At 38.0% G+C, this 26,742-nt stretch overlaps 1 protein-coding gene across 4 annotated transcripts in view; it reads left to right on the top strand.

Annotated features, from left to right (window-relative positions):
- pcx (pecanex) overlaps positions 1-26,742 on the top strand; it is a 514,715-nt gene that overhangs the window by 309,139 nt on the left and 178,834 nt on the right. For all 4 annotated transcript variants that reach the window (XM_067155270.2, XM_067155269.2, XM_068229749.1 and 1 more), the window contains 2 exons: positions 7,283-7,638; positions 9,551-9,698. In XM_067155270.2, coding sequence (XP_067011371.2) covers positions 7,283-7,638; positions 9,551-9,698 — 504 coding nt within the window. The remainder of the gene's footprint in view (positions 1-7,282; positions 7,639-9,550; positions 9,699-26,742) is intronic.

Genomic DNA, 26,742 nt, shown 5'->3' with positions numbered 1-26,742 from the left:
TGATTTTCATTTTCTAGTTGACTGAGCCAGCTTGAAGTACAACTGGCTCCTACTAGTTTTCCTCGTCAGTATTATAACTCAAGGAAGTTGCCTGTTTTACAGTACATATCTTAAGATTAATAAAATCTAGAACAATATTTGCTATCTTTCGTTTACCTGAATTGTTTAGATGGTGGTCATGTTTTGTATAACAGTATATCTCAAAACTGCTGCATTCAATAACCTGAGTATTCCGAAAATGTTTACAAATTTTAACAATATCTGTATTGACCTTGTCCACTTCAGTGTTAACACACGAGTCTCTTCTCAAGTCATGCCTTTGGGGCACATTCACTACAAAGATGTTGGTGTGTGTCAGCTTCCCTAGTGTATGTTTAAGTTGTGATCTTACATTCTTGGCGTCGTCGTGAGCTACTTTTTCGTCCCACCGATGATGAGCACTGCATCGCCACTCCCATAGTTCCTAGTTGCTTCTTCTACATTTTCCAGGACACTGCTGGTAGAAGCTCCTGGATATATTTCTCCGGTTGCTGCTATATTCTCGTCGTTTATCACTCCCGCAATTCCCCTTCCTTGGCTATCACCAAACACAGCTACCTTTGCTGATTTAGGCCTAACTGGGTCTTGAATCTGAAATCTAGACCTAAAGTTTAACCTCGGTATGGCAACGGCAGCGGATCGCAATGATTTGGTTTCACGCGCGCGATCACTTTCTTCCAGAATTAAATTCTTTAGGGCAGAAAACCTATTTCTGATGTTTATTTCCGGAAATTCAGTTGTAGATTTCTTCTTAGCCGGCCATCCATGAACTACTTGACACCACGTGCTCGAGTTTGTTACTGGTACCGGTATATCACTCGAAGAATAGTCAGTCCCAAATTCTAGCGATTGCAGTCTTTCTTTTAATTCTTGATTTTCAACTTTAAGAGCCTCATAGTCCTTTCGTAGAATGTTTATAATTTCTAATGCACTTTTGTAATCCTCATCGATTGTTTTCGGTGCTTCATCGTCAACGCCGTCGCCAACTACAACATTCCGAACACACTACTCACAAATCCAGTCAACATTTTCATTAGTTTTTACGTCTCTAGGGCAATTTCTGCACTTGTAATGCCACCATCGATCACATGAATCACACAACATTCCATTTTTCACTAATCTTTGACATTTTCCGCACTTTTTGTCACATTTACGGTAAATTTACTCGGAGGATAAAACACTACGTTGTCATTACCGGGCGCCATTTTGAAAAAAATATGGTGGTTGGTCACGTGATGCAAAAATTCAAGCTAATGTTTGAGAGGTTGGTGTTTGGTCAAAATTCATTTCCCGCAAAGTCATACTGTGAATAAAAGTCCAAACAATAACCTATGTAAAGTTTAGACCTTTAGCGACCAGATGGTGCATTAATCTAAAAAAATAAAAAATAAAAATCCATTTTGGCACTTGGTCAATTGATTCGTAATACCAACCATTTATTGTTAATTTATGCGGGTATAATGACCATTAACTTACAATTGGCATTGTAATACCGAAGAGAACCTGCTGAAAATTTGCCGGCAATACCTGTTCCATCCGTCTCTACAATATGACGATCCATCAGGAAAATATTCTTGCTACCTATAAAAACAGTTGCTTTTACTCAGCATCAGATAAAACCGGCAACCGCTACGCGCAAGTCTCGCTTACCGGGTTCGCAGTGGACTCTTTAATGCTATACGGCGCACTGGACTTTATTCATGGATAAACAACATAACTTCGGCTCAGTGGTTCTTCAATTGGATACCTGCATCTTAAAGGAGCCAGCATATTCCAGCAACTCAAGGATTCCTTTCTATAACATCTTTTTAATATGTACTTTTACGAAACTGTACATGTCTTTACATTGTTTAATTTCTTCGATATTTTGTGTTTTTAATTTTGCTTGAGGCTGACGATGACCTAGTACTAGGTCGAAACTAGTCCCTAATCATTTATGTAATTTAATCTATTTACATTTTGTATTGAAAAGGTGGACCCAAATAATACATTAATTTACTCTATTGTAGTGATGTATAGGCCTAATCGTGGACGTGAATGTCAAGGAAAGACTTTATTGCGCCATGGTATGGCCATTCTGCTCTCGAGTCTTTTGTGTACATACCTCACAATTTCATCTTTGACTTCTTTGAATTGTCCTTGTCGCGGACCACTGAATGCATTTTTTGTACAGTACGCATTTTTAAACGTCAAATATCGGCTTTAGTTAGGCCCATGTGCAATTATTCTACATTTTCGAGTGTTTAATAACCATTAACTTAAAATTGGAATCATATCGACGAGAACCCATTTTAATTTGCCGGCAATATCTGCTCTGCGTATCTTTACAAAACGACTATCCATCACGAAAATGTTCTTGCTGTATATAAAACTTGATTTGATTAAGCGTCAGGTACAGTTGACACATTATAACTCTGCCACAGAGTAGCCGTGGCCTTTCTAAGAATTCGAAGGTTTGCATGTACAGATGCCATTCTGCAGATTTGAGAAACTTTTTTGTAGAGGCTAATAGAACGTCATTCTCTCTTCACTATTTCCCAAGATTCAGTGACGTTACACACAGGCACTGTACGACCGGTTGTCGCCGCTAGCGATGTAGGCCTATGATAAATAGGCGGTCGTATATTGTCAGTGAATTTTGTGTATACGTGTGCATGCGGGAGTGAAAAGAAGCAGCGAGGTTACCGCAGTAGTTGCCAGTGGTATTCGTTACTGCATTCTCTTTGCGTTACTTTTAGGTCGGGAATGCAAGACACCCTTGATGTTTTCGCAAGAAATTCAAAGAAAAAATGTCGTCTTGGATTCAGAGAAATACGGTATCACTCGGAGGTTTCTGTGGCAAACATGTCAGATTTCTTCTTCAAACGGCATTTCCTAACCTAACTGTATATGTATCATGAAAATATATTTGTAATGCATGTAGAGAAATGATAATATTCTCGCTAAAAATTTACGTGCGAATAGCTTTTCTAGAATGTAACCTGACGCGAGAAAATATGAATGAACTATCCTCTGAAATCAGTGATGTACTCTGCCATATCTTGAGGTTTATCACATTCTTAATTAACCTCAGCCTTCATTTTTAACGAGTTAACAACTGCTAGGCATAGATATCGAGGATACTTTAATAAAAAAAACCACCTATTCAATACCTTCCACATTTAAAATGTGTTATTATCTACATGATTTTATGTAGACTTATTTAGGTCAGGTACATGTTTCACCCATTATTTTGGGCATCTTCAGCCTGTAAACAACCTTTAGGTCAAGGTTTGGGACCTTTTTAACCAATATAAACATACCAATATATACACTATATACAATATATACATTATATACAATATATACAAACATGAATGAACTCTTAAGATGGGTAACATAATACAGTTAAGTTTTTTGATCCTAATCTATCTAATATGAAAAATGTCCAAAACTAAAATGGATCTTCTTTTTGGTAAAGAGGATTACATATCGGGGTTTATGTGACCCCTATATCATATTATGTTCTTGACGTACCGTGTCTGTTGACAGGATGTGTCATCAACAATAAGTGGAGATTTGAACCGATTGTTGCTTGTAGGTTGGTTAAGATTGAAAATATAAATTTAAATTAAATGTGTTTTAACTTGGGAGTTCTATTCTGGTTAACTTAAAATGTTCAAAAATAAAATGAAATGGATCTTCTTTGTTATCATAAGTCTTGAGAAAGAGTACAATATTAAGCTGTGAAACACAGCTTAATATTGTACTCTTGTCAATTCCTTGACGTTACATGAGATCCAAAGTCAAGACTCTAACAGTTTCATTCACAACGTTTCTTGACCAGTCTACCTACAACAATCGGTTTTTTAAATCTCCACTTGTGCATGACAACACATTTAAATATTAGTTACGTCAAGAACATGAAAATGAAAATCATGGGTCAAATAAGCCCCAGTTTTAATATCACCCTTTCTCAAGACATAAATTTACTTATTATGCGCTCTATGAAATTCCCTTTAAAGCCATTAGCCTTAGCCATAGCTCGAATAATGTTCAGTTCCTTGTCCAAGTCTCGCTTGGACATTGGTACGCTAAACGTGCGATTAACCAGGCTGTTATAGGTCGCGCATTTATGAGCTGCAGAGTGTGTAGAGTCTTGTCGTATTGTAACTGAAGTTTGTGTTGGCTTCCTGTAAATGCTAAAAGAAAAAGAAGAGGGATGTCTATTAATCTTTAAGTCTAGATAATTAATGGATTTTTCTATTTCAGATTCCAAAGTAAATTTTATATCAGTATCAATTGTATTGAGATTATTCAGAGTGCTAGAGGCGTCAGAAATGCGTTCATCCAGAGTAACAAAGGCATCGTCTACATACCTCGACCAAAATACAATATTCTTAAATTTGTCATTGTTAATTATTTGTGTATCTTCTAAAAAATCTAGATAAATCTCTGCCAAGATCCCTGAGGCTGGTGACCTCATTGCAAGGCCATCCTGTTTATAAATGATCTGATCAAATGTGAAGTAGTTGTTGTTGACCAATAACTTTAACAACGCCATAAAGTCTTCGATTTCGAAATTGCTTAGGTGACTATATTTCTTCAAATTCCTAGCAATGATAGGAAGCAATTTTGAAGTTTTAATGTTAGGAAACATATTCACTATATCAAAAGAATGCATTGTGAGGTCATCTTGTAATCGAAATTTACCTAGTTCTTTTATCAATTCTAGGGAATTCTTAATGGATTTATTTGCAGTGAATCTGTAATGTTGTGTTAGGAATTTTTGGATATACTGCGCCAGTTTATAAAGCGGGCTAGGTCTGTAATTTATAATTGGCCTGATGGGGACACTGGCCTTGTGGATTTTTAGCAGCGCTTTAGTGGTTAGTAGGCCAGGGTTCATGCTAATTAGTTTTTGCTTTTCGAATTTTCTTTAGAATACAGCAGTCAACGGGTATTACTAATAGACTCCAACATCGCCTTTGAATTTCAACGACAGAGCTCACAAATGCACATAGTGAGAAAGCTATACTGTACGGAAGATGATTGATCGCATTTTGTGGCAAACATTTCAGTTTTCTTATTCAAACAGCTTCACCTATCCTAACTTAACCGTACTATATGTATGACGAAAACATGCTTCAAGCGCCAGTAGAGAAATTATTAACTTTCTCGCTATAAATTTACATGATAATAACCTTTCCGTAATTTAACCAGATGCGAGAAAATATAAACTAACCTCTGAAATCAATTATGCACTCTGCTATATCTCAAAGTTATCCCATTCTTACTTAATTGCAGTATTTAGCATTAAAATTAAGCGATCATTTAGTCAGCCTTTATTTTTAATGAGTTAACAGCAGTTATCGGACAAGTTATTTACGCATTTATTACGAAAATGTCCTCTTTCATTTCAAATTTTCTTTACGGAATAGCAGTCGACGGGTATTACTAATCGACCCCGACATCGCCTGGCTAGTGGAAATAGCAAGGAAACGATACCAAAGGTAATCAGTTGCATGCAACATAATCGCTGGGGTGCTTGAACATTGGTAACGGGAAACATCGTGTGAAGTCAAATAAATCATCATCATCATCATTTCCCGTTATCCAGCTGTAGCCGGGTAAGGGCAAATATGGTTCTTCTCCACTTTCTTCGGTCTTTCCACCACTCTTCCTCCAACACTGTGTCACAGTCCAGGTTTCTTTCTATAATGCTGCATTGGATGGTATCCTTCCATCTCAATCATGGTCGTCCACGGCCTCTCCTTCCTTGGATTTGCATTTCCATCACCTTTTTTGGCATTCTTTCGTCGCTCATTCGCTTTATCTGCCCAAACCATCTTAGTCGGCTCTTCTCTATTCTATCATTCATTTTTTCCACTCCAATTTCTTCCCGGATTTTCTCATTCCTTATTTTGTCTCTTCTACTCTTCTGTATCATACTCCTCAAGAACTTCATTTCGGCTGCCTGTATTCGACTCTCATCCTTCTTTGTCATTGTCTAAGTTTCTGCTCCGTAAGTTGTTATGGGTACGTAATACATCTTGTACATAGTATCCTTTGCTTCCATTGGCACATCTTTGTCCCATAACATATTTCTTACACTATGATAGAAACAACTTCCAGCTTGAATCCTTTTACTAATCTCAGCATCCAGTTGAGCATTCTCGATTAATTCACTCCCCAGGTATTTAAACGTTTCCACTACTTCCAGGGGCTTGTCTGCAAGTCTAGAGTTTTACTCTTTTCTACACTTATTTTCAATCCACATTCTTCAGTGTTCCCATTCACCACATTCAAGTGTTCTTGAACCTTCCTGTCGTCTTCTCCCCAAATCACAATATCATCTGCAAATAACATGATGTTCATTTCTCTTCCTCCATATGCTGCTTTTGCTGTTCTCACGATGTCATCCATTACTATTGTAAACAGGATTGGTGATAGAACACTTCCCTGTCTCAGCCCACTAGTTATTTTGAACCAACTTGTCCTGCCAACTTGTGTTTGCACGCAACTACAACATTCCTTATACAATGCCATGATCACTTTTATTAATTCCTGTCCAATTATTTTTTGCACCCGACTGTCCCAAACTTTCGTCCGTCCACCGGGCGAGTTGGCCGTGCGCGTAGAGGCGCGCGGCTGTGAGCTTGCATCCGGGAGATAGTAGGTTCGAATCCCACTATCGGCAGCCCTGAAGATGGTTTTCCGTGGTTTCCCATTTTCACACCAGGCAAATGCTGGGGCTGTACCTTAATTAAGGCCACGGCCGCTTCCTTCCAACTCCTAGGCCTTTCCTATCCCATCGTCGCCATAAGACCTATCTGTGTCGGTGCGACGTAAAGCCCCTAGCAAAAAAAATAAAATAAAAAAAGAACGGATGTGTCAGTGATAGGGCTCTCGCTGTAACCGAATGATAATACACAGTTTAATATAGGAGTTTTGAAGGGACAGCAAAAAATTGGCGTTATAACAGGGTTCCCATTTATGCCATACTTGCTATAGCGGACTTCTGCTGTACCAGTATCATAGGCTGAATTTCATAATTTTGCCAGACGTTGTTATTGGTGTTATTTTGAATTATCCAAAAACTAATCAAATTAGAGAAGGTTTTTATAATATGGTTTATACAGGAATGGAAAGATATCACTTGAAGTTTGAATTATTCACAATTTTGAGTTTCAATTAATCAAGTTTGTATCTCCACATGACATGTTTGAGAGCTGTTGTAGAAATTGTCATTGTTGTTGTGCAGGTACTCATTACCTATTATGTCAAGAGCATCATCTTCTATGCAATCCGCTCTCCCAAACTGGAAGAGTGGTTGTCATCGCAGACCATCTTGGATGCCCTGCAGCCTCTACTGGACAAGAGTTTTGTTGATCTGGATCCCGTCTTCAACATGAACATCGACGAAGACTATGATTTTCGCGCGTCAGGCATCACTCGCAACAGTTTCTGTAACGTGTACCTGGACTGGGTACAGTTCTGTGCCTCCAAGCGAAAAGTGGCAGATCGAGGACGAGACTCTACTCTGGTGTCCCTGTGCTTTGCTCTCAGCCTACTGGGCCGAAGAACGTTGGGAGCAGCTTCCCACAATACCGTTTCCAGGTGAGACTCGTGAGATACTCCAACCTTATGCTCTGGGGTTTTCTTTTCTTAGCTTGAATTTCTCCCAGGTATCTAGGCTGGAATAAAATTAAATCATCAATTTCCCTTTTCCATTTCCAGTCAGGTTGGGATCTTAATGGCACCTTTCCTTGACTGTGCCTATCGTTCTTCTCCTTTAGCTTATTTCTCTCCATCTTTATCAAAGCTTTCCTACACTAATTTACTTCCTAACATCTTCATTTCTTACTTTGCCCTGTCTTTTGTGTCATACTTCTTAAAAATTTATTATCATTGTCCATGATTTCTACTCCCGTCATTTCATAAGTGTCTGTATGTCGGTATGGAGCAATAATACGTCTTATAAATTGAATCTTCACTTTTTTTTTGGTACTGGGAAGGTACTAACATTGGGGCCTAGGAAAAGAAAAGTAACCAGAGGGGAAGCAAGGTGGGTCAAAAGTACAGTGGAACCATAAGGGAGTTCTATAATCTGTAATTCATCAGGCATTTATACAAAATCAACAACAAAATGTTATAAAGATTGAACGTAGTCCCCAGTTTCTTTAAAAGGCTCCAAATCTTCCTCATAGAATATTTGCTCCATAGTTTCCATCCATTTGTTTTGCCATCTCTCATCTAAGTTAGTCAGGAGATCATCAGCATCATCAGTTTCTTCATTTCTTGAAAGTCATTATAAAAACTTTCACAAGTTCCATTCCATGCAGGTATATAATCCTTCCTTATTCCTCTTGGAATGTGTCTTTTGTCATTTGCAAGTACTGCTTTAACCAATCTTCAATAGTTGTTGCCATCAGGAGGAATCCATGTGATGTCAAGTTCAGCATAAAATCTGTCCCAGTTGGCTTTATTGAAATTGGAACAAGGAAGAGAAGATTTAAGAATGGGAATTTCAGTGCCTACTTTCAAAAGGACATGTTGACTGTGTAGGAAGTTGGTGAACACTTTACGGACAGCAGCTAAACTGCATCCTTGCTGGTCAGTACGAAACATATCCCTGTTAGATAGCTTTTATTTGTGTATTCAATAGTACGTTTTCTCGCTCAACACATTCTCGTTCCTTGTCCCCTGCATAAACCACAAACATCACCACCTTCAGCTCCCTGGTCATAAATTTTTCCTTTGCCTCCTTTACAATTTGATCCATTAGCATTGTGAACAACAATGACAACAGCACATTTCCCTCTCTTAGTCCTATTTACTTCCCGAAACCATGAGGATATCGTAATCTAATAGTTACATTTCCGTATTGATATTATAGACAATTACAATGAAAAGGCAGCTTCCACCTAATCGATACTTCATTTTCATTTTTTCTTTTGAACTACAAGACCTTTCTTAGGCCATCCTCAGCTGGTCACACAATCTGATATTAATATACATGCAATTATAAACAATACTAAATCTAACAAGGAGTATCACATGACAATAACACTGTCAAATTTGTTGTTTCTTATGATTAGGGACAATCGTCGAATTGGAAACTTGAATTTGATATTTAAATTCACTATCTTCTCATAGATATATATATATTTATAAAGAATTTGGAGTGTTCGTAAACTTGAAAAGTTTGTTACGTTTCTTGGTTCAATCTAAATATCAAATTCAAGTTTCCAGTTTGACGATTGTCCCTAATCATGAGAAACAACAAACTTGACAGTGTTATTGTCATGTGACATTCCTTGTTAGATTTAGTATTGTTTATAATTACATGTATGTTAATTTCAGATTGTGTGACCAGCTGAGGATGACCTAAGAAAGGTCGAAACTGGTTCTGTAGTTCAAATATGATAAAATATTGATTAGGTGGAGCTTCCTTTTCATTGTAACCATGAGGATGTCCAGCTGTTAGCCAATTAGAGATGCAATTCTTGTAACTCTCCGCTCATTGCAGTGTGGAGTTCTTCCTGTATGGATTGCACGCCCTCTTCAAGGGAGATTTCCGCATCACGTCCGTCCGAGACGAGTGGATCTTCTCGGACATGGAACTTCTGCGGAAGGTGGTGGCTCCTGGAGTGCGGATGTCCCTCAAGCTACATCAGGTAACACTGAACGTATTTAATGAGAATTGCTTTAATTGAAGCTTTTAACAGATACATGCAGATGTTTAAATCACACTTCAGTCTTTGTGCTGTTTTAGACTAGAATACTGCAAGATCATGTAATATAGTTAATTTTTTTAAGTTTTGGAGACTTTTTAATTTGAATAACTTACCATTATGTAGGTATGGTAAAGGAGGCCAAAACAAGGTACTTTTTGATGTGATTAAGAATGAAAGTATTTAACAGCCCTCTTGGTGGCTGTGATTAGTCAGTTGGATGGTTATGTTAAGCCTCGAGCGGAACCTCTCTCTACACAACATGCACAGACAGTCGGTAACTCGAAGACCAAAGATGGTCTGTACAAATAAATGAAGGTGCAAACTACCCATTTAACTTTTATTCATATCATATTTATCATATAAATGCCTATTTTGGTCTTATTTTCACATTAGGCCATATTTTGAGCATTTTTGGTAAAAATGTAATAGAGTAAAACCTCGTTAAGACGTTTCTGCAGGGGACAACAAAAATGACCGTGTTAAGCAAGGAAACGTACTACTGAATATACAAATAAAAACCACCCAACAGAGATATGGAAAAACTAGGTAAGGTATTTTCCCAACATGAAGGCATCTTACGTCCTGTATCCGCGGGTACAGTGTAAACTGTATCTACCATTTCTCAAGATGAGAGGAAAATATTAAAAGGTGTGAAAAACACAAGAGAACAAATATGAAAATCTTTTCTGCTGGGGCTAACAAGTGCACTGAACAGTGCAAAAAACACCAAACAAATATGATAATATATGCACGTGGGCCAATAAAAATATCCAAGTATTATTGCAGATCACACTCATTCCGAACAAATGTTAGTAGAAGCCTTTTATTTCGGAGCGGTGGGTTATATAAAACATTATTTTCTGGTCACTGTCTGCGGATGCCAGTCCTTTTTCCGTATCCATACCTAGGCTATCACAAAACAAATATGCACCATGCTAGTCAATTTCACACAATTATGTTCATAATCCAGGTGTAGGTTACCGCATCATGCGAAAAACCTTCACTGTACCGCGCAATTCAAAATACATTTTTAACTTCTGATTAGAATACAAGCGCAAATAATTTCACTTTTTCCGTAATCACACAACTGAGGCGATGGCTCTTATCAGAGTTGGAAATCGCGTTCGCTTTACAAGGGATGACAAATACCATTGTCAGGGTTAGGAAAAATGTGATCATACTAAGTGGTAATAGCAAATATTCTTGACACTATAAGTGAGGTATTTTATATAGATTTAATATGATGAGAATCGGGACTACGAATTTACGCCGTGCTAAGCAGGTAAACATGTTAATGAGGAACACGTTAACGAGGTTACACTGTACGTCACATTCAGGTGGTTTGGTGGCTGCATTTACAATGGGAAAAGGGAAAATCCCTGTTATGTATATGTTAGCTTTATCATAAATAGGTGTCATTTAACATTATTTCAAATATCCTGGCCCAAAAAACGTGACTCCTTTATTCATGTCACAATGATCAGCGTAATATATTTCTAGCTCATTGCCATCCATGGAGGATTTGCATTTGAACTTTATTGCAGTGCATTGGACGGCTTCTATTCAGTTATGAACTTAATGTTTCTTGTTCATTATAAAATTGAACAGACCGAGCGAGTTGGCCATGCCACTAGGAGCTTGCATTTGGTAGACAGTGGGTTCGAACCCCACTGTCGGCATCCCTGAAGATGGTTTTCCATGGTTTCCCATTTTCACACCTGGAAAATGTCGGGGCTGTACCTTAAGTCTATGGCCACTGCCTTCAATTTTCTAGCCATTTCCTATTGCTGTCTTTGACATAACACCTATCTGTGTCGGTGCGACATGAAAAATAAATCTACCAGTAAAACTCTGACTACGTTGGCAGAGTCTCATCCGTACCAGATGGGGATCATGGGGCCCTTGGCTGAATCCCCACATTGCTTCTTTTTGACTTTCATCTATTCTGTCAGACTTCCCATGGTCAACTCTTGTTCTATTAGGCGTCGAGGCCCTAGGGTCCACTGTGGCCCTCGTCTTTCTTTGGCCGACATCTTTGTCTTTCGAAGTGTCTGATCCCTTCCACATTTTCCTCTAATTAGTGTTAATTGAGGATGGTTGCCTAGTTGTACCTCCTCCTAAAAACTGTAATCGCCACCACCATATGTTAAATCTTCCTGGATGCAGATTATGACATGGCTCATAATCTTCAGTTATGCACATAGTGCAGTATCAATATCCCCCAGATATCCTCATTTCTGTATCTTCCCACTCCTGTTTAAAGTCAAAGGTTTTCATGAACATTAGTAACCATGGAGTCAGTTCTATAGATTGGCTGCTCCAAAATTCTATTTTGGTTCTTTCTGAGACTGGAGTACACTGGAACCTCTATTCTCCATTTTTGGAGGGACCACAAGAAATAAACATAGACACAAATATAAGGATAGGAAGCTTTCGCCTAATCAGTACTTTATTTTGTCTTATTATTGTGCAGGACCTGCCACAGCTGGGAAACTGGAGATGGTTTAGGATGATGATGATGAATGTACAGGACCGGTTTTGACCTTATTAGAGGTCATCCTCAGCTGGTCATATATTCTAAGGTTAATGTAACATATAATAAATTTAAGAAGAGTGTCACATGATATGAACAATAGTGTTATAGTATCAATATTACAGTTTCTTCCTCATAGCTTTAAAACAATCGTCAAGTTAAATTACCTGAATATGAGACTTAAATTCTAATATTCTATACATGGATAAGATATATTTGGTTAAAATACAATGTTGTTGAGCTTAGATTGTTCACTGTACACTTGCAGTCCACGCTAAAACTTTAGAGCTGAGTTGATAAAACATTTGTGAGTTCATACGACATTCTCGTATTTTTATACTTGTGCTAGTAGATTACACTTATACGAGTATTACCAACCATATTATCTACTATTAACATGGCTGTGAGTATAAAACATTGCTGGATTCAGTGATAAAAGTTATATGATATGATTGTTGGTGTTTACACTTATGTTTAAAATGTTCATTTATGATATAAAACTTCATCAATCTACATGTGAATAAATATTAATCTATCAGGTACAATATTTTTCAGTTTAGAATTGTTCCATGGCATTCATCTAATCCACATTAAAGCTTAAATCTGTTCAGGGAAGCATTATGTAGATACTCAGTTGAATTTATGTAAAATTATAGTGTGGGTGGTTAATCTTGTGACGTGCTTTCCTGAGTTTTGTGCTGACTGTTTTCGTATATTGTAACATGTTATCTTATTCCATTTTTGTGACGCACTGTACAGCATTTAATTAGTGTGAAAGCTCCCTCTTTACAGTTATGTTGTTGTACATGTCAGTGATTGCCGCTGTTGACTTCATGATGTGTGCTACTCGTGAGCACATCGTAGTATCAAATATCAATACGGACATGAAACTAATATATTATGAAATAAACATACAACACGTGAAAACGGAAAATCCGGGAATGAATGAAAACCATGCAATAATTTGGCTAAACCTCACAAAAATGAAATATGTATAATTATAATCTAACAAAAAATCCTAAACCAAACCCATCTGCGACACCACTGGGCCTTGCATCCGGGAGATAGTAGGTTCGAATCCCACTATCGGCAGCCCTGAAGATGGTTTTCCGTGGTTTCCCATTTTCACACCAGGCAAATGCTGGGGCTGTACCTTAATTAAGGCCACGGCCGCTTCCTTCCAACTCCTAGGCCTTTCCTATCCCATCGTCGCCATAAGACCTATCTGTGTCGGTGCGACGTAAAGCCGCTAGCAAAAAAAAAAATTTTCTTGCCAATTGACTGTTGCTCAGGCCGAAGGCCTGCAGATTACAAGGTGATGAATCCTCTCGGCCGTTATTCTTGTCTCTCTAGACTGGGATCGCCATCTCACCATTCGGTAGCTCCTCAATTAAAGGTAATCGTAGAATAAGTGAACCTGAAACCAGCCCTCATATCCAGGTAAAAATGGCTGACCTGGCTGGGAATCGAACCCTGGCCCTCTGGGTGAGAGGCAGGCAAGTTAGACCATGGGACTGGCCTCAGACTTGAATTACCGGTACATGTGTTGAAAAACTTGACACTTTATGTTCAGTTTTACTGGGGAAACTTTGTCAGTTTCGTGTGAAAACTTTTTTAAGTTCAGTATCTTTGATCAGCCAAACTCTTCGAAAAATGTTATAACGACAAGCGAAACAACCATCAACCACAAATAGTTTTTAATTCTTTGATCTAATAAAATAAAACACATTAGTTACAAAAGCGTCCAACATGATGGCAAAATCCCTTCTTTTCTTAATCTTCCATTGTAAGTTGGTCTCCAGTACAGTACATTGAATACTGTTCATAGTCAGTTTCTGGAAATCTTGTACCGCATAAATTAGGCCTATATAAAACTTTTAAAGGTTATGTTGAGCTTGAGAACATGGTTTCGAATGTAAGTATCGATTCTCAAAAGTTCTGGAATGCATTATATTGAATTCTGTCCGTCGCTAATCACAGTCAAATTGTAAAGAGAAAGAATATCATAACTTCAGAAATTACGGATATTCGTGACCTCGAGCTCAGCTGGAAAGCGCGGTTTCTGCACAAGTCGGTACGAATTTGAAATGTTATATACTATTTAAATGTAACGCACGCCAATAAAACGACTTCAGTTTTTATCTATTACAGAACTATAGTAAAAGTCCGTTATAGCGAGAATTCATAACAGCGAAAAATTTACTCGCTATAGCAGATTGTTGTTATATCCGATTTTTACAACTTTTATTACAATTTTGATCCACCTTATTCAATACATAAAAACTGTTGTTTAGATGAAATTACAACACATATTTCAATCAGAACTAGTTTCGAAGCCCTTTTTGCGTCATCAGCTGATACAGGTTCTGGAAAAATTGGCAATCACATAAGTTTATCTACGTCAAATTGAACACATTTTAAAACCATATTAACAACCTAAAACTGTGTTACAATTATACTGTCTCAAAGTCCATATTTTCTACAAGTCCGAGACTTGCGAACTTGAACCTTAAATTTATGAAAACATATGTAAACCGGTTTGCTCACTTATAAAATAATGTGGATTTAAAAGAACAACAACTTAAAAATAAATAGTCTTGAAGAAACATCAGCTTAATTTAACACACTTCTTAAAACGTGACGTAGAATCATATTAAAATACACTGACTGACAGAGCAAATGCAACACCAAGAAGGAGTGGTCAGAACTTTATGCCAATTGCAGGGTAGACTGACGTCACTGAGGTATGCTCATGATGTGAAATGCGCCGCTGTGCTGCGCACGTAGCGAACGATAAATGGGACACGGCGTTGGCGAATGACCCACTTCGTACCGTGATTTCTCAGCCGACAGTCATTGTAGAACGTGTTGTCGTGTGCCACAGGACACGTGTATAGCTAAGAATGCCAGGCCGCCGTCAACGGAGGCATTTCCAGCAGACAGACGACTTTACGAGGGGTATGGTGATCGGGCTGAGAAGGGCAGGTTGGTCGCTTCGTCAAATCGCAGCCGATACCCATAGGGTGCAGCGCCTGTGGCGAAGATGGTTGGCGCAGGGACATGTGGCACGTGCGAGGGGTCCAGGCGCAGCCCGAGTGACGTCATCACGCGAGGATCGGCGCATCCGCCGCTAAGCGGTGGCAGCCCCGCACGTCACGTCAACCGCCATTCTTCAGCATGTGCAAGACACCCTGGCTGTTCCAATATCGACCAGAACAATTTCCCGTCGATTGGTTGAAGGAGGCCTGCACTCCCGGCGTCCGCTCACAAGACTACCATTGACTCCACAGCATAGACGTGCACGCCTGGCATGGTGCCGGGCTAGAGCGACTTGGATGAGGGAATGGCGGAACGTCGTGTTCTCCGATGAGTCACGCTTCTGTTCTGTCAGTGATAGTCACCGCAGACGAGTGTGGCGTCGGCGTGGAGAAAGGTCAAATCCGGCAGTAACTGTGGAGCGCCCTACCGCTAGACAACGCGGCATCATGGTTTGGGGCGCTATTGCGTATGATTCCACGTCACCTCTAGTGCGTATTCAAGGCACGTTAAATGCCCACCGCTACGTGCAGCATGTGCTGCGGCCGGTGGCACTCCCGTACCTTCAGGGGCTGCCCAATGCTCTGTTTTAGCAGGATAATGCCCGCCCACACACTGCTCGCATCTCCCAACAGGCTCTACGAGGTGTACAGATGGTTCCGTGGCCAGCGTACTCTCCGGATCTCTCACCAATCGAACACGTGTGGGATCTCATTGGACGCCGTTTGCAAACTCTGCCCCAGCCTCGTACGGACGACCAACTGTGGCAAATGGTTGACAGAGAATGGAGAACCATCCCTCAGGACACCATCCGCACTCTTATTGACTCTGTACCTCGACGTGTTTCTGCGTGCATCGCCGCTCGCGGTGGTCCTACATCCTACTGATTCGATGCCGTGCGCATTGTGTAACCTGCATATCGGTTTGAAATAAACATCAATTATTCATCCGTACCGTCTCTGTTTTTTCCCCAACTTTCATCCCTTTCGAACCACTCCTCCTTGGTGTTGCATTGTCACTGTCAGTCAGTGTACTTCAATAAAATCTTCCGAGTCGCTTTAATGGAGCAATCCTAATTTAACATCCGATTTTTGTATAAAATTACAAGTAACTTATCTCATTTTGTTCTGTATTGAAGATACAATAAGTAAAACTCTTTCAAGATTAAAAATTATTGTGTGCACCTTTTCAATACAAACATATTTTTTAGTGATTAAATTCTACATGAATTATAAACACCAGTTAGGGACATGTTTACCTTAGTTATGGGCATCTTCAGCCTAATATTAATCTTAAGGTCAAGAATTAAAACTATAAACATTGGAACTTAATAATAAACTTAACTCAATACTAAATACAATGGTCTTATGCTTTTTACATAGTTTACAATATGTATAGTTTGTACAATATGTACATTAACTTTGCCAGAATTTATGAACAATGAATTAATTTATTTTATAATGACTAGACATCTAAATTGTAGATTGGATTGATCACAGCGTGAATTGGGGTTTCTCAAATTGTATTGACTAGAGATTTATCACAGCGTGAGTTGCAGTTTCTTCGACTGTTATGGTCGCCTGGCAAGAATGACGTAATATTCCAAATTTTTATCCGATGAGCACTAATGAATGATATCAACAATATGTTTCCAACATACATGCTTCAACCTCAAAAATATAACCATGCTTCTTTCTAAAGGAATATTCAAACAGATTCAAACCCTATCATGATCGACTTTAACCAAGGTTCCGGTTTTGTAACAATTCTTACGACTCAGACGCTGAACATTGGCTTTCATCACGCCGTAATTTCTTTTTGCGGCTGCACAATTATTCTTTATTTCCGCGGGCTTAACAACCACTAACTTATAATTAGCATAATAATACCAAAGAGAACCCGTTGAAAATTTGCCGGCAGTACCTATTCTATGCGTCTCTACAATACGACGATCCATCAGGAAATTATTCTTGCTGTCTGTAAAACTGTTACTTTTACTCAGCGTCAGATACTGTATAACCGGCTACCGCTACATGCACATCTCGCTTGCCGCCTAGCGATGTATAGGCATAATCACGGATGTTCAAAGTCAACGAACGAGTTTATTGCGCCACGGTATGGCCATTCTGCCCTTGCGATTTTCGTGCACATACCTCAGAATTTCATCTTCGACTTCTTTAAAGCGTCCTTGTTGCGGACCACTGAATGCATTTTTTGTACAGTACACATTTTGTTTTAGCTTTTTGTCTTCACCCTACTGCCAAATATTGGCTTTAGTTAGGCTTATGCCGTATTTTCTTGCGGCTGCACAATTAAGTTTCCGCGTATTTAATAACCATTAACTTAAAATTGGTATCATAATATTGACGAGAACCCGTTGAAAATTTGCCGACAATACCTTTTCCATGTATCTTTACAATACGACTGTCCATCACGAAAATATTCCTGCTGTCTATAAAACTTAATTTTACAACAGTACAATAGACGCGTTATAACTCTGCCACTGAGTAACCGGCCTGTCTAAGAATTCGAAGGCTCCCATGTTTTGATGCCATTCTGCAGATTTGAGAAACGTTTTTGTAGAGGCTAATAGAATGTCATTCTCTCTTCACTATTTCCCGAGATCCAGTGACTTCACACACAGGCACTGTACAACCGGTTATCACGGCTAGCAATGTATAATAAAGAGGCGGTCGTTCATCAGCGAGTTTTGTGTGTGCGTGCACGTGCGGGGGTGAAAATAAGCAGCGTAATTACCGCGGTAGTTGCCAGTGGTATCCATTAACTTACTGTCAGGCACATGCAAGACAACCCTTCAGTTTTCGCGTGAGATTCTGAGAGAAAAAAACGTCGTCTTGGATTCGGAGAAATACGGTATCACTCCAGAGGTTTCTGTGGCAAACACTTCAGTTTTTTTTTTTCTTCAAACGGCATCACCTAACCTAACTGGATATGTATCATGAAAACATATTTGAAACACATGTACAGAAATAATAACCTCCTCACTAAAAATTTACATGTAAATAGCCTTTCCGAAATTTAACTAGACGCGAGAAGATATGAACTATCCTCTGAAATTGGTGACGTACTCTGCCATATCTTGAGGTGTACCACATTCTTACTTAATTTCCGTCTTATCATCATCATCATCATCATCATCATCATCGGTTTGCCCTTCCAGCGAGCCGGGTAGGGTGTTTGAAAATGAGCGTCCTCCAAAGTTGCCTATTCAAAAACATTTTGTTGTCCAAGACAGATTCCCAATTCCATCCTCTTCTCTCCATGTCTTCCCTCAGTTGGTCCATCCATCTGCTTGGTCTTCCAGCTGGTCTTCTACCTGTTATTCTTTTTTCCAAATAAGCACATGGTAACCTTGTGCTATTCATTCGTTTAACATGCCCAAACCATTTAAGTCTAGATGACCTAAGTGTTTCGTCCATCAATTCATTTAGACGTAGGTTAGATCGGATCTCATCATTTTTCACGTGAGCAAGCCGTGTCTTTTGGAGGGCAGTTCTAAGAAATTTCATTTCACAGGCTTGAATCCTACTACAATCCTTTGATGTTAGTATGCAGGTTTCCAGAGAATATGTAAGGATAGGAATGAAATATTACTTGTACAGGGGCATTTTTGTTCTTTGTGAGACTTTCTCATCCCATAGTAGGTGTCTAACGATGCTGTAAAAGTTAGAGCCTTTGGTTACTCTGTTTGTTATTTCTATCTCAGCTCTGTTATTACTAGCCATTACGCTTCCTAAATAACTGAATTGGTGTACTACTTCAACTTGGTGGTCCTGTATTTTTATGTTGCATTCTGTATTATGTCTGCTGATTTTCATTGCTATTGTTTTTGATCGGTTCAATTTCATTCCATAATCATCAAACTTCTTACACCATGCATTCAGATTATTTTGCACTCCCTCCTCTGTTTCGTCCCATATTGCCACATGGTCTGCAAACACCACAGCCTGAAGATCTTTATTACCTTTTCCTTTTAGTTCCTTTAAAATGGTATCCATAACTGCTATGAATAGAAGAGATAAGGCACTTCCCTGTTGGTTGTATTGAACCATTCAGAGTGACCATCTCCAATTCTGACAGGTTTTACAATTAGTATACAGCATTTGGGGTACACCAAGTTTTCTAAGACTTTTCTAAATAGTTGATCTAGGAACATTTTCATACGCCTTTTCAAGGTCCATAAACACAATAATTAGGTATTTTCCTCTTTCCCAGCGTTTCTCTGCCAACATCCTCAATGCAAATATCAGATCTGTTGTGCTTCTTCCAGTCCTAAAGCCATTTAGTTCCTCTTCGAAGATAGGCTCTAGTATATACCTTACTCTGGCTTCAATGATCTTCTCCATAATTTTAAGGCCGTGTGATAAGAGGGTAATGCCTCTGTAATTTTCACTTCTCCTTCTACTCCCTTTTTTAAAGATAGGGACTATCACCCCTTTTGTCCAATCTTCAGGTATTTCGTTATCCTTCCATATTGTTCTGAGAACTCTTAATTTCCGTATGTAACATTAAAATTAAGAGATCGTTTACCTCGGTCTTTATTTTTAACGAGTTAACAACTGCTTACATAAAATCAGCTTCATGGTCCGTATCGCACTTCAATAGATTCACAATGAAGTATTTATTTATTTTCCACCTAGTCGATACAATGATTGCCTAAGGCAATTTTTATTGGTCAAAAGTGGTACATGTTTCGTATATTATCAACATCTTCAGCCACATAACACAGTTTAGATGAAAAATATAAAATTGACAAAGTAATGCTTTAGAGGAAGTGTCCTTGAAATTAACATAAGATTGACAAGATTAAAACAAACAAATAACTCAAGAGAAAATATATAAATTATTTCTACAATAGAAAGCAGTCGTCAAGGAAACACTTGTACAATATTCCATAGAGAAATTGTCCTAATAAATATTCTTTTCTTAATAATCCATGAAAAAAGATCAATTTATAAATTAAAAATTATACATTTTATAAGTAATTATCTAAATGAAGAAATCCTGATATCACAGTGCGGCTCTTATTATTAATGTAGATGAAAATATAACTAATTCCTAGTTGTCAAATCTTATTAAGCCTGCTTTCCTTTGGAACAGTAACTCCTGTCATTCTTTCACAGTTTTGCGCCGGGTGTAATATTGATGATGCGTTCTTCCTTGTTCTTGCACCTGAGGAGGAGGAGGAGGAGCGGGGGATATAGGTGTGTCAAGAACTTCCTTGCTGTCACCTATAGCTTCAACTGAGGAGGAACAAGTTGTAGGGCTATCTGTAGGTGGAGAAATTCCAATTCTTTTTTCTTGATCCTTCTCAAGCATTTTCAAATATACTAGAATTTGATAATATAATGGATTCTTATATTCTACAGCCTCATTAAGGTTATCATTTTTCTTTACAAGTTGGTCTAGATGAATGTACAGGTCTTCATATGTGTTCATTAAGCTGCCCTTTTTTAACTTTTTTATGATGGTCAGGTCTTGTTCTATGTTTGTAAATTTATGACCTGTGGCAGTCATGTGTGATCCCATTGCTGAGAATCTTCTATGTGAATGCTGAAAAACATAGAAGATTCTCAGCAATGGGATCACACATGACTGCCACAGGTCATAAATTTACAAACATAGAACAAGACCTGACCATCATAAAAAAGTTAAAAAAGGGCAGCTTAATGAACACATATGAAGACCTGTACATTCATCTAGACCAACTTGTAAAGAAAAATGATAACCTTAATGAGGCTGTAGAATATAAGAATCCATTATATTATCAAATTCTAGTATATTTGAAAATGCTTGAGAAGGATCAAGAAAAAAGAATTGGAATTTCTCCACCTACAGATAGCCCTACAACTTGTTCCTCCTCAGTTGAAGCTATAGGTGACAGCAAGGAAGTTCTTGACACACCTATATCCCCCGCTCCTCCTCCTCCTCCTCAGGTGCAAGAACAAGGAAGAACGCATCATCAATATTACACCCGGCGCAAAACTGTGAAAGAATGACAGGAGTTACTGTTCCAAAGGAAAGCAGGCTTAATAAGATTTGACAACTAGGAATTAGTTATATTTTCATCTACATTAATAATAAGAGCCGCACTGTGATATCAGGATTTCTTCATTTAGATAATTACTTATAAAATGTATAATTTTTAATTTATAAATTGATCTTTTTTCATGGATTATTAAGAAAAGAATATTTATTAGGACAATTTCTCTATGGAATATTGTACAAGTGTTTCCTTGACGACTGCTTTCTATTGTAGAAATAATTTATATATTTTCTCTTGAGTTATTTGTTTGTTTTAATCTTGTCAATCTTATGTTAATTTCAAGGACACTTCCTCTAAAGCATTACTTTGTCAATTTTATATTTTTCATCTAAACTGTGTTATGTGGCTGAAGATGTTGATAATATACGAAACATGTACCACTTTTGACCAATAAAAATTGCCTTAGGCAATCATTGTATCGACTAGGTGGAAAATAAATAAATACTTCATTGTGAATTTAACAACTGCTATCGGCCACGTTATTTACGCATTTATTACGAAAACATGTTATCCTCTTTCATTTCAAAATTTTTTTTAGAGAATAGCAGTCGACGGGTATTACTAATCGACTCCAACATCGCCTTCGAATGTCGACGAGAAAACTCGCTAGTGAACATAGGGAGGAAACTATACCGAAGGTAATCGATCGCATGCAACATAATCCCTGGGGTACATAAATATCGGGAACGGAAAAAATCGCGCGCGCTTAATCGCTCGTAATAACGGATGCGTCAGTGATAGGTCTCTCGCAGAAACCGAAGGACGACACACAGTTTAATACAGGAATTTTGAAGGGACAGAAAGATATTATCTCTATAATGGAGTTCTCCTTATATGCCGTACTCGCTGTTGCGGACTTCTACACTATTTAAAATAGTTTTACTTGAGCCTGCTTTGTGATTACACCTTATAATGAAAGAAAACTGACATTTCAACACAAAAGCTTAAAATTCCCAGTCCTATATTAGGACCAAAACAAGCCTCCCATGGCTTTATGTATGTAAGGTGGTCTCGATAACATAGTCGTACAGTATACGGTAATATTAAAACACTAGATTTGTGTTAAGAAGGAGCAGTTTCAATTCCTGCCTGAAGGCCCAGTGACTATACAGTGCCCTGAGGGAAGTGCTGAGAACCTGATCGGTGATTCAGTCGAAAAAAGTAAAAGTGTAAACATCTAATTGTAATCTATCAGTTTCATGTCCGTATTGATACTTGGTATTCACAATCACAAAGAATGGGTACCATCCACCTAATCAGTACTTTATTATGTCTTGTTACAATGCAGTACCAGTTTCGACCTTCACAGAGGTCATCCTCAGCTGGTTATGAGATCTAAAGCCAACATAATATATAATTTAAAAACATTACTAAATCTGATGAAGAATGTTACATGATATGAGTGATAATATTAAAATATACAATATATGAAATATACAATGATATGATGTGTCTTCTGGTTTAAAAAACAAACATCGATATTCTACGACATGTATATGTTACATAAAATTTTTGTGTACTGTTCGTGAGTAATAGATAATTTGGTGAAATACAATTTCTACACTTAAAATGTTTATAGCATTTTTGAGGTACGCTTTGAAGTTTAGTTCATATTGGTGAATCGTTGCATACGTTCGTTGGTATGTTTGTACTAAGCATTCTAGAACATTCTAGGATATGGATGTGATGAAAACTAATAACATATAATACATTAAAATATGATAAAATGTTCACAGTATTCTTGCGGTATGCTTTGGAGTTATATTAATGTTGGTAAAGCATTATGTACGTTCATAGGCATGTTTGTAACAAGCATTCTAGAATGTTCAACGATGTGTATTGTTTATCTTGTGAGTTCATATAGTTAAGAATGTTGGATGATTTACATCAAAATATTGTGGTGTGTCATTAGTTTCCTTGATACTAATCTCGTTAAAAGATATCGAGTAGGTGCAGATGCTCCCTCTTTGTAGTTTTGTTGTTGGACATGCAGTAATCTGCGAGAACAGAGAAGAAAATGAAGTATAAGAATTTTCTCAATGGAATGTCTAATGAACATGTGGGATAAGTGTTTACGTACATAGTATATAATATAGAAATATAGTAAGAGTAATAAAATATAGTAAAATATAGTAAGTAAGTAAACACTTATTCCACACGTTCATTAGACATTCCATTGAGAAAATTCTTATACTTCATTTTCTTCTCTGTTCTCGCAGATTACTGCATGTCCAACAACAAAACTACAAAGAGGGAGCATCTGCACCTACTCGATATCTTTTAACGAGATTAGTACCAAGGAAACTAATGACACACCACAATATTTTGATGTAAATCATCCAACATTCTTAACTACATGAACTCACAAGATAAACAATACACATCGTTGAACATTCTAGAATGCTTGTTACAAACATGCCTGTGAACGTACATAATGCTTTACCAACATTAATATAACTGCAAAGCATACCGCAAGAATACTGTGAACATTTTATCGTATTTTAATGTATTATGTTACTAGTTTTCATCACATCCATATCCTAGAAAGTTCTAAAATGCTTAGTACAAACATACCAATGAACGTATGCAACGATTCACCAATATGAACTAGACTTCAAAGTGTACCTCAATACATACATACATACATACATACATACATATCCCACGTCGTTCCATCTTAAGCAATGGGTCGGCAAACGAGGCTTCTCCACCAGTTGCGGTCTCTGAACTTCTCTCCTTCTTCAGTGCTTTCCAAAGTATGTCCTCTCTGTTGAATGTCAATCTTCACCATGTCCTTGTACCTGAGTCTTGGTCGCCCTCTTGGTCTTTTGTCTTCAAGTTTTAGATCGTACATTTTTTTTGGTAATCTGTTATCACCCATGTGTTGCATATGTCCATACCATCTGACACCGAGGTGTCACATTCCTATGTCTTCTCCCTCCTAACGTTTTTGAACCTGAGCTAACCCTCGTGGAAATTGGTATCTTACAACCTTAATTTTATTGTATTCACCTTGCCGCCTTTCCCTACTACTTCTAGTTTTATTATTAACTACTACTCCGAGCTGGCGGTTTAGTTTGTGTGACGATCTGATCTAAGAAGGGCTCCTTGTACGTACTGACATCTGTGCAGAGAGCTTTAACTACGATGCTCCGCTCCTTGACCAATGAGAGCTCGTCTCGGAGTGAACGTTGCCTTGTTGAGCCTTGGCCAAGGCGAGAGAGTCATTCTTGTGCTTGCGTCTAGTTGAAGATGGACGCGCTTTGCATGTGTCTCGTGAAGGTGGAGATTTCACCCAGAGCAATGGACTTCGGCTGAGGAAAACTGTGAGAGGGCTCCTTCTCTCACGCCCTCAGTTCCTTTTTTTCGTGGTTTTCATCTCGGGAGCGTCACCAGGGTGTATATCTTAATTTTTTCCTACATCATGTACTGTAAGTAAGAAAAAAAATGGTGCTTCGCCTTATCTTCAATAATGGATTTGCTTCGCCTCTTCGTGTACTGGAACTCCTTGTGGAATGGAACTGTTTTAAAAATTAACTAGAATGTTTAGGTGTTTGGAGCTCTAAATTGAATTTTTGGTTCTCCAACTCAAAAAAAATTATCATTAAATATGAACATAATTCGGGTTTGTTGTAACTGTTTGGTTCATGGCTTTGTGAGTGTACTATAGTGCACTTATTCTTGGGGTGAAACTAAATTTATTAATTTATTTTCTATATACGTTGAGCATTTGGAATAACATGTTATATTTTGTTGAAACGGTATCAAAGCACCCCGTAAGGTAATGGTTGAATCATATGAGTTCCGACCAAGAGGAAGGAAATTTTATTTTTCTTGATCTTATGTTAATTTTCTGGGATTCTCGCTTTTTTTTTTTCTTTCTTGTTGAATTATGTTTTCTCCTTGTTGTTCGGGCTTGTTTCCTTGGTTACCTATTTACACTCGGATTCACGGCCTTCATTGCCATGGCGACTAGTTATTGTAAAAAAAAAAAAAAAAAAAAAAAAAAAAAGAGGGGGAGGTTGGAAGAAGGCATGATGATAATTTCTGGTGACCTGCGAGATTACTAGCTCGTGTGGCGTTCCTATTTTGATATTAATTTCCCCTTACCTTAATGCAATGTCGATACTGTGGTTGCAGTATTGTATTTTATTTTCCACTGATTTGCTCCTTGAATGAAGCGTAGTTCTGATTTTTTTTGATCTGTGCTGTTGAAGTTTCTTCCTGTTGGGCTGAACTCCGTGGTTCAGGTTGCACCTTTTAAAATATTATTAAAGAACTAATTTATCTCAGTTTTCCTTTTTCATCTAGTGTTTGAGGCCTCTTAGATTTTACTTGACTTAGGTCGGATCGATCCTTTTGAGTAATGTTAAATAACTGTTAATCATTTTATCTTAATTTAACTTTTGCATTAATTCATTTTCCTGTGTTGACGCTTTCGTTCTTTTAAATTTCAATTTACTTCTCATTAATAAATCATTTTATTTTTCTTAAAGTAAAGGTGTTCTTTCTTTCATTTCTTTCGTGTTCTGATGTCCAGTACAGTGATCAATTTAATTGTCCACGGGTTGTTGTGACACTTCTCCACTTGTTAAGGTAAGTTTTTCTTTCTTTCTTGTTGTTTGTGTGGAGTGTATAGTGTCTGATTGGGCTTCCACTTATTTCTTATGAACTGTGGCAGTAGTGTAACTGCTAGTTCATACCTTGGGCTGGCCGTTATGGTTGTAGTTGTGGTGTTTGACAATGTAACGGCACACATCTCAGTCGCTGCACTGTTATTTTGTCCTGCAGTCTTACAACTTGAGCCTACTTGCGGATTTCCTCATTACGGATTCTGTCCCTCCGTGTTTTGCCGATCATGCTAGGGACAAATTTCATTTCTGCTGCCTGGATTCTACTAACATCTTTGTTTCTCGTGGCCCATGTTTCGCAATCATAGGTCAGGATTGGTACGTAATAAGTTTCATATATATGAGTCTCTTACATTTTGTTGGTATTTTCTTGTTCCATATTATGTCTTTAACTATTTTGTAAAAGTTGCTACCTGCCTGAATTCTGTGGGAAATTTCCTTATCTATAGAACGAGTATCAGAGATAACACTTCCAAGATATTTGAATTGATGGTTCATCTGTAGCCGTTTCCCCTCCATTTCAGTGTGTCCCATTGGTTACCCGTATCTCTTCATGACCATAACCTCACTTTTCTCTTGGCTGAAGATGAGTCCATATTCTTTAGCAGATTCTGCCCAGGAGTTTATTTGTTCTTGAAGATCTTCTTTAGAGTCTCCCCACAAGCATATATCATCCACGAACAATATAACTTTCATTTTCTTACCTCCAATGGTTTG

Source organism: Anabrus simplex, chromosome 11 (assembly GCF_040414725.1).
Source record: "Anabrus simplex isolate iqAnaSimp1 chromosome 11, ASM4041472v1, whole genome shotgun sequence".
In the NCBI taxonomy this organism is placed as follows: domain Eukaryota; kingdom Metazoa; phylum Arthropoda; class Insecta; order Orthoptera; family Tettigoniidae; genus Anabrus; species Anabrus simplex.
The sequence above is the reverse complement of the archived record's forward strand: the minus strand, read 5'-3'. Positions and strand labels throughout refer to the sequence as shown.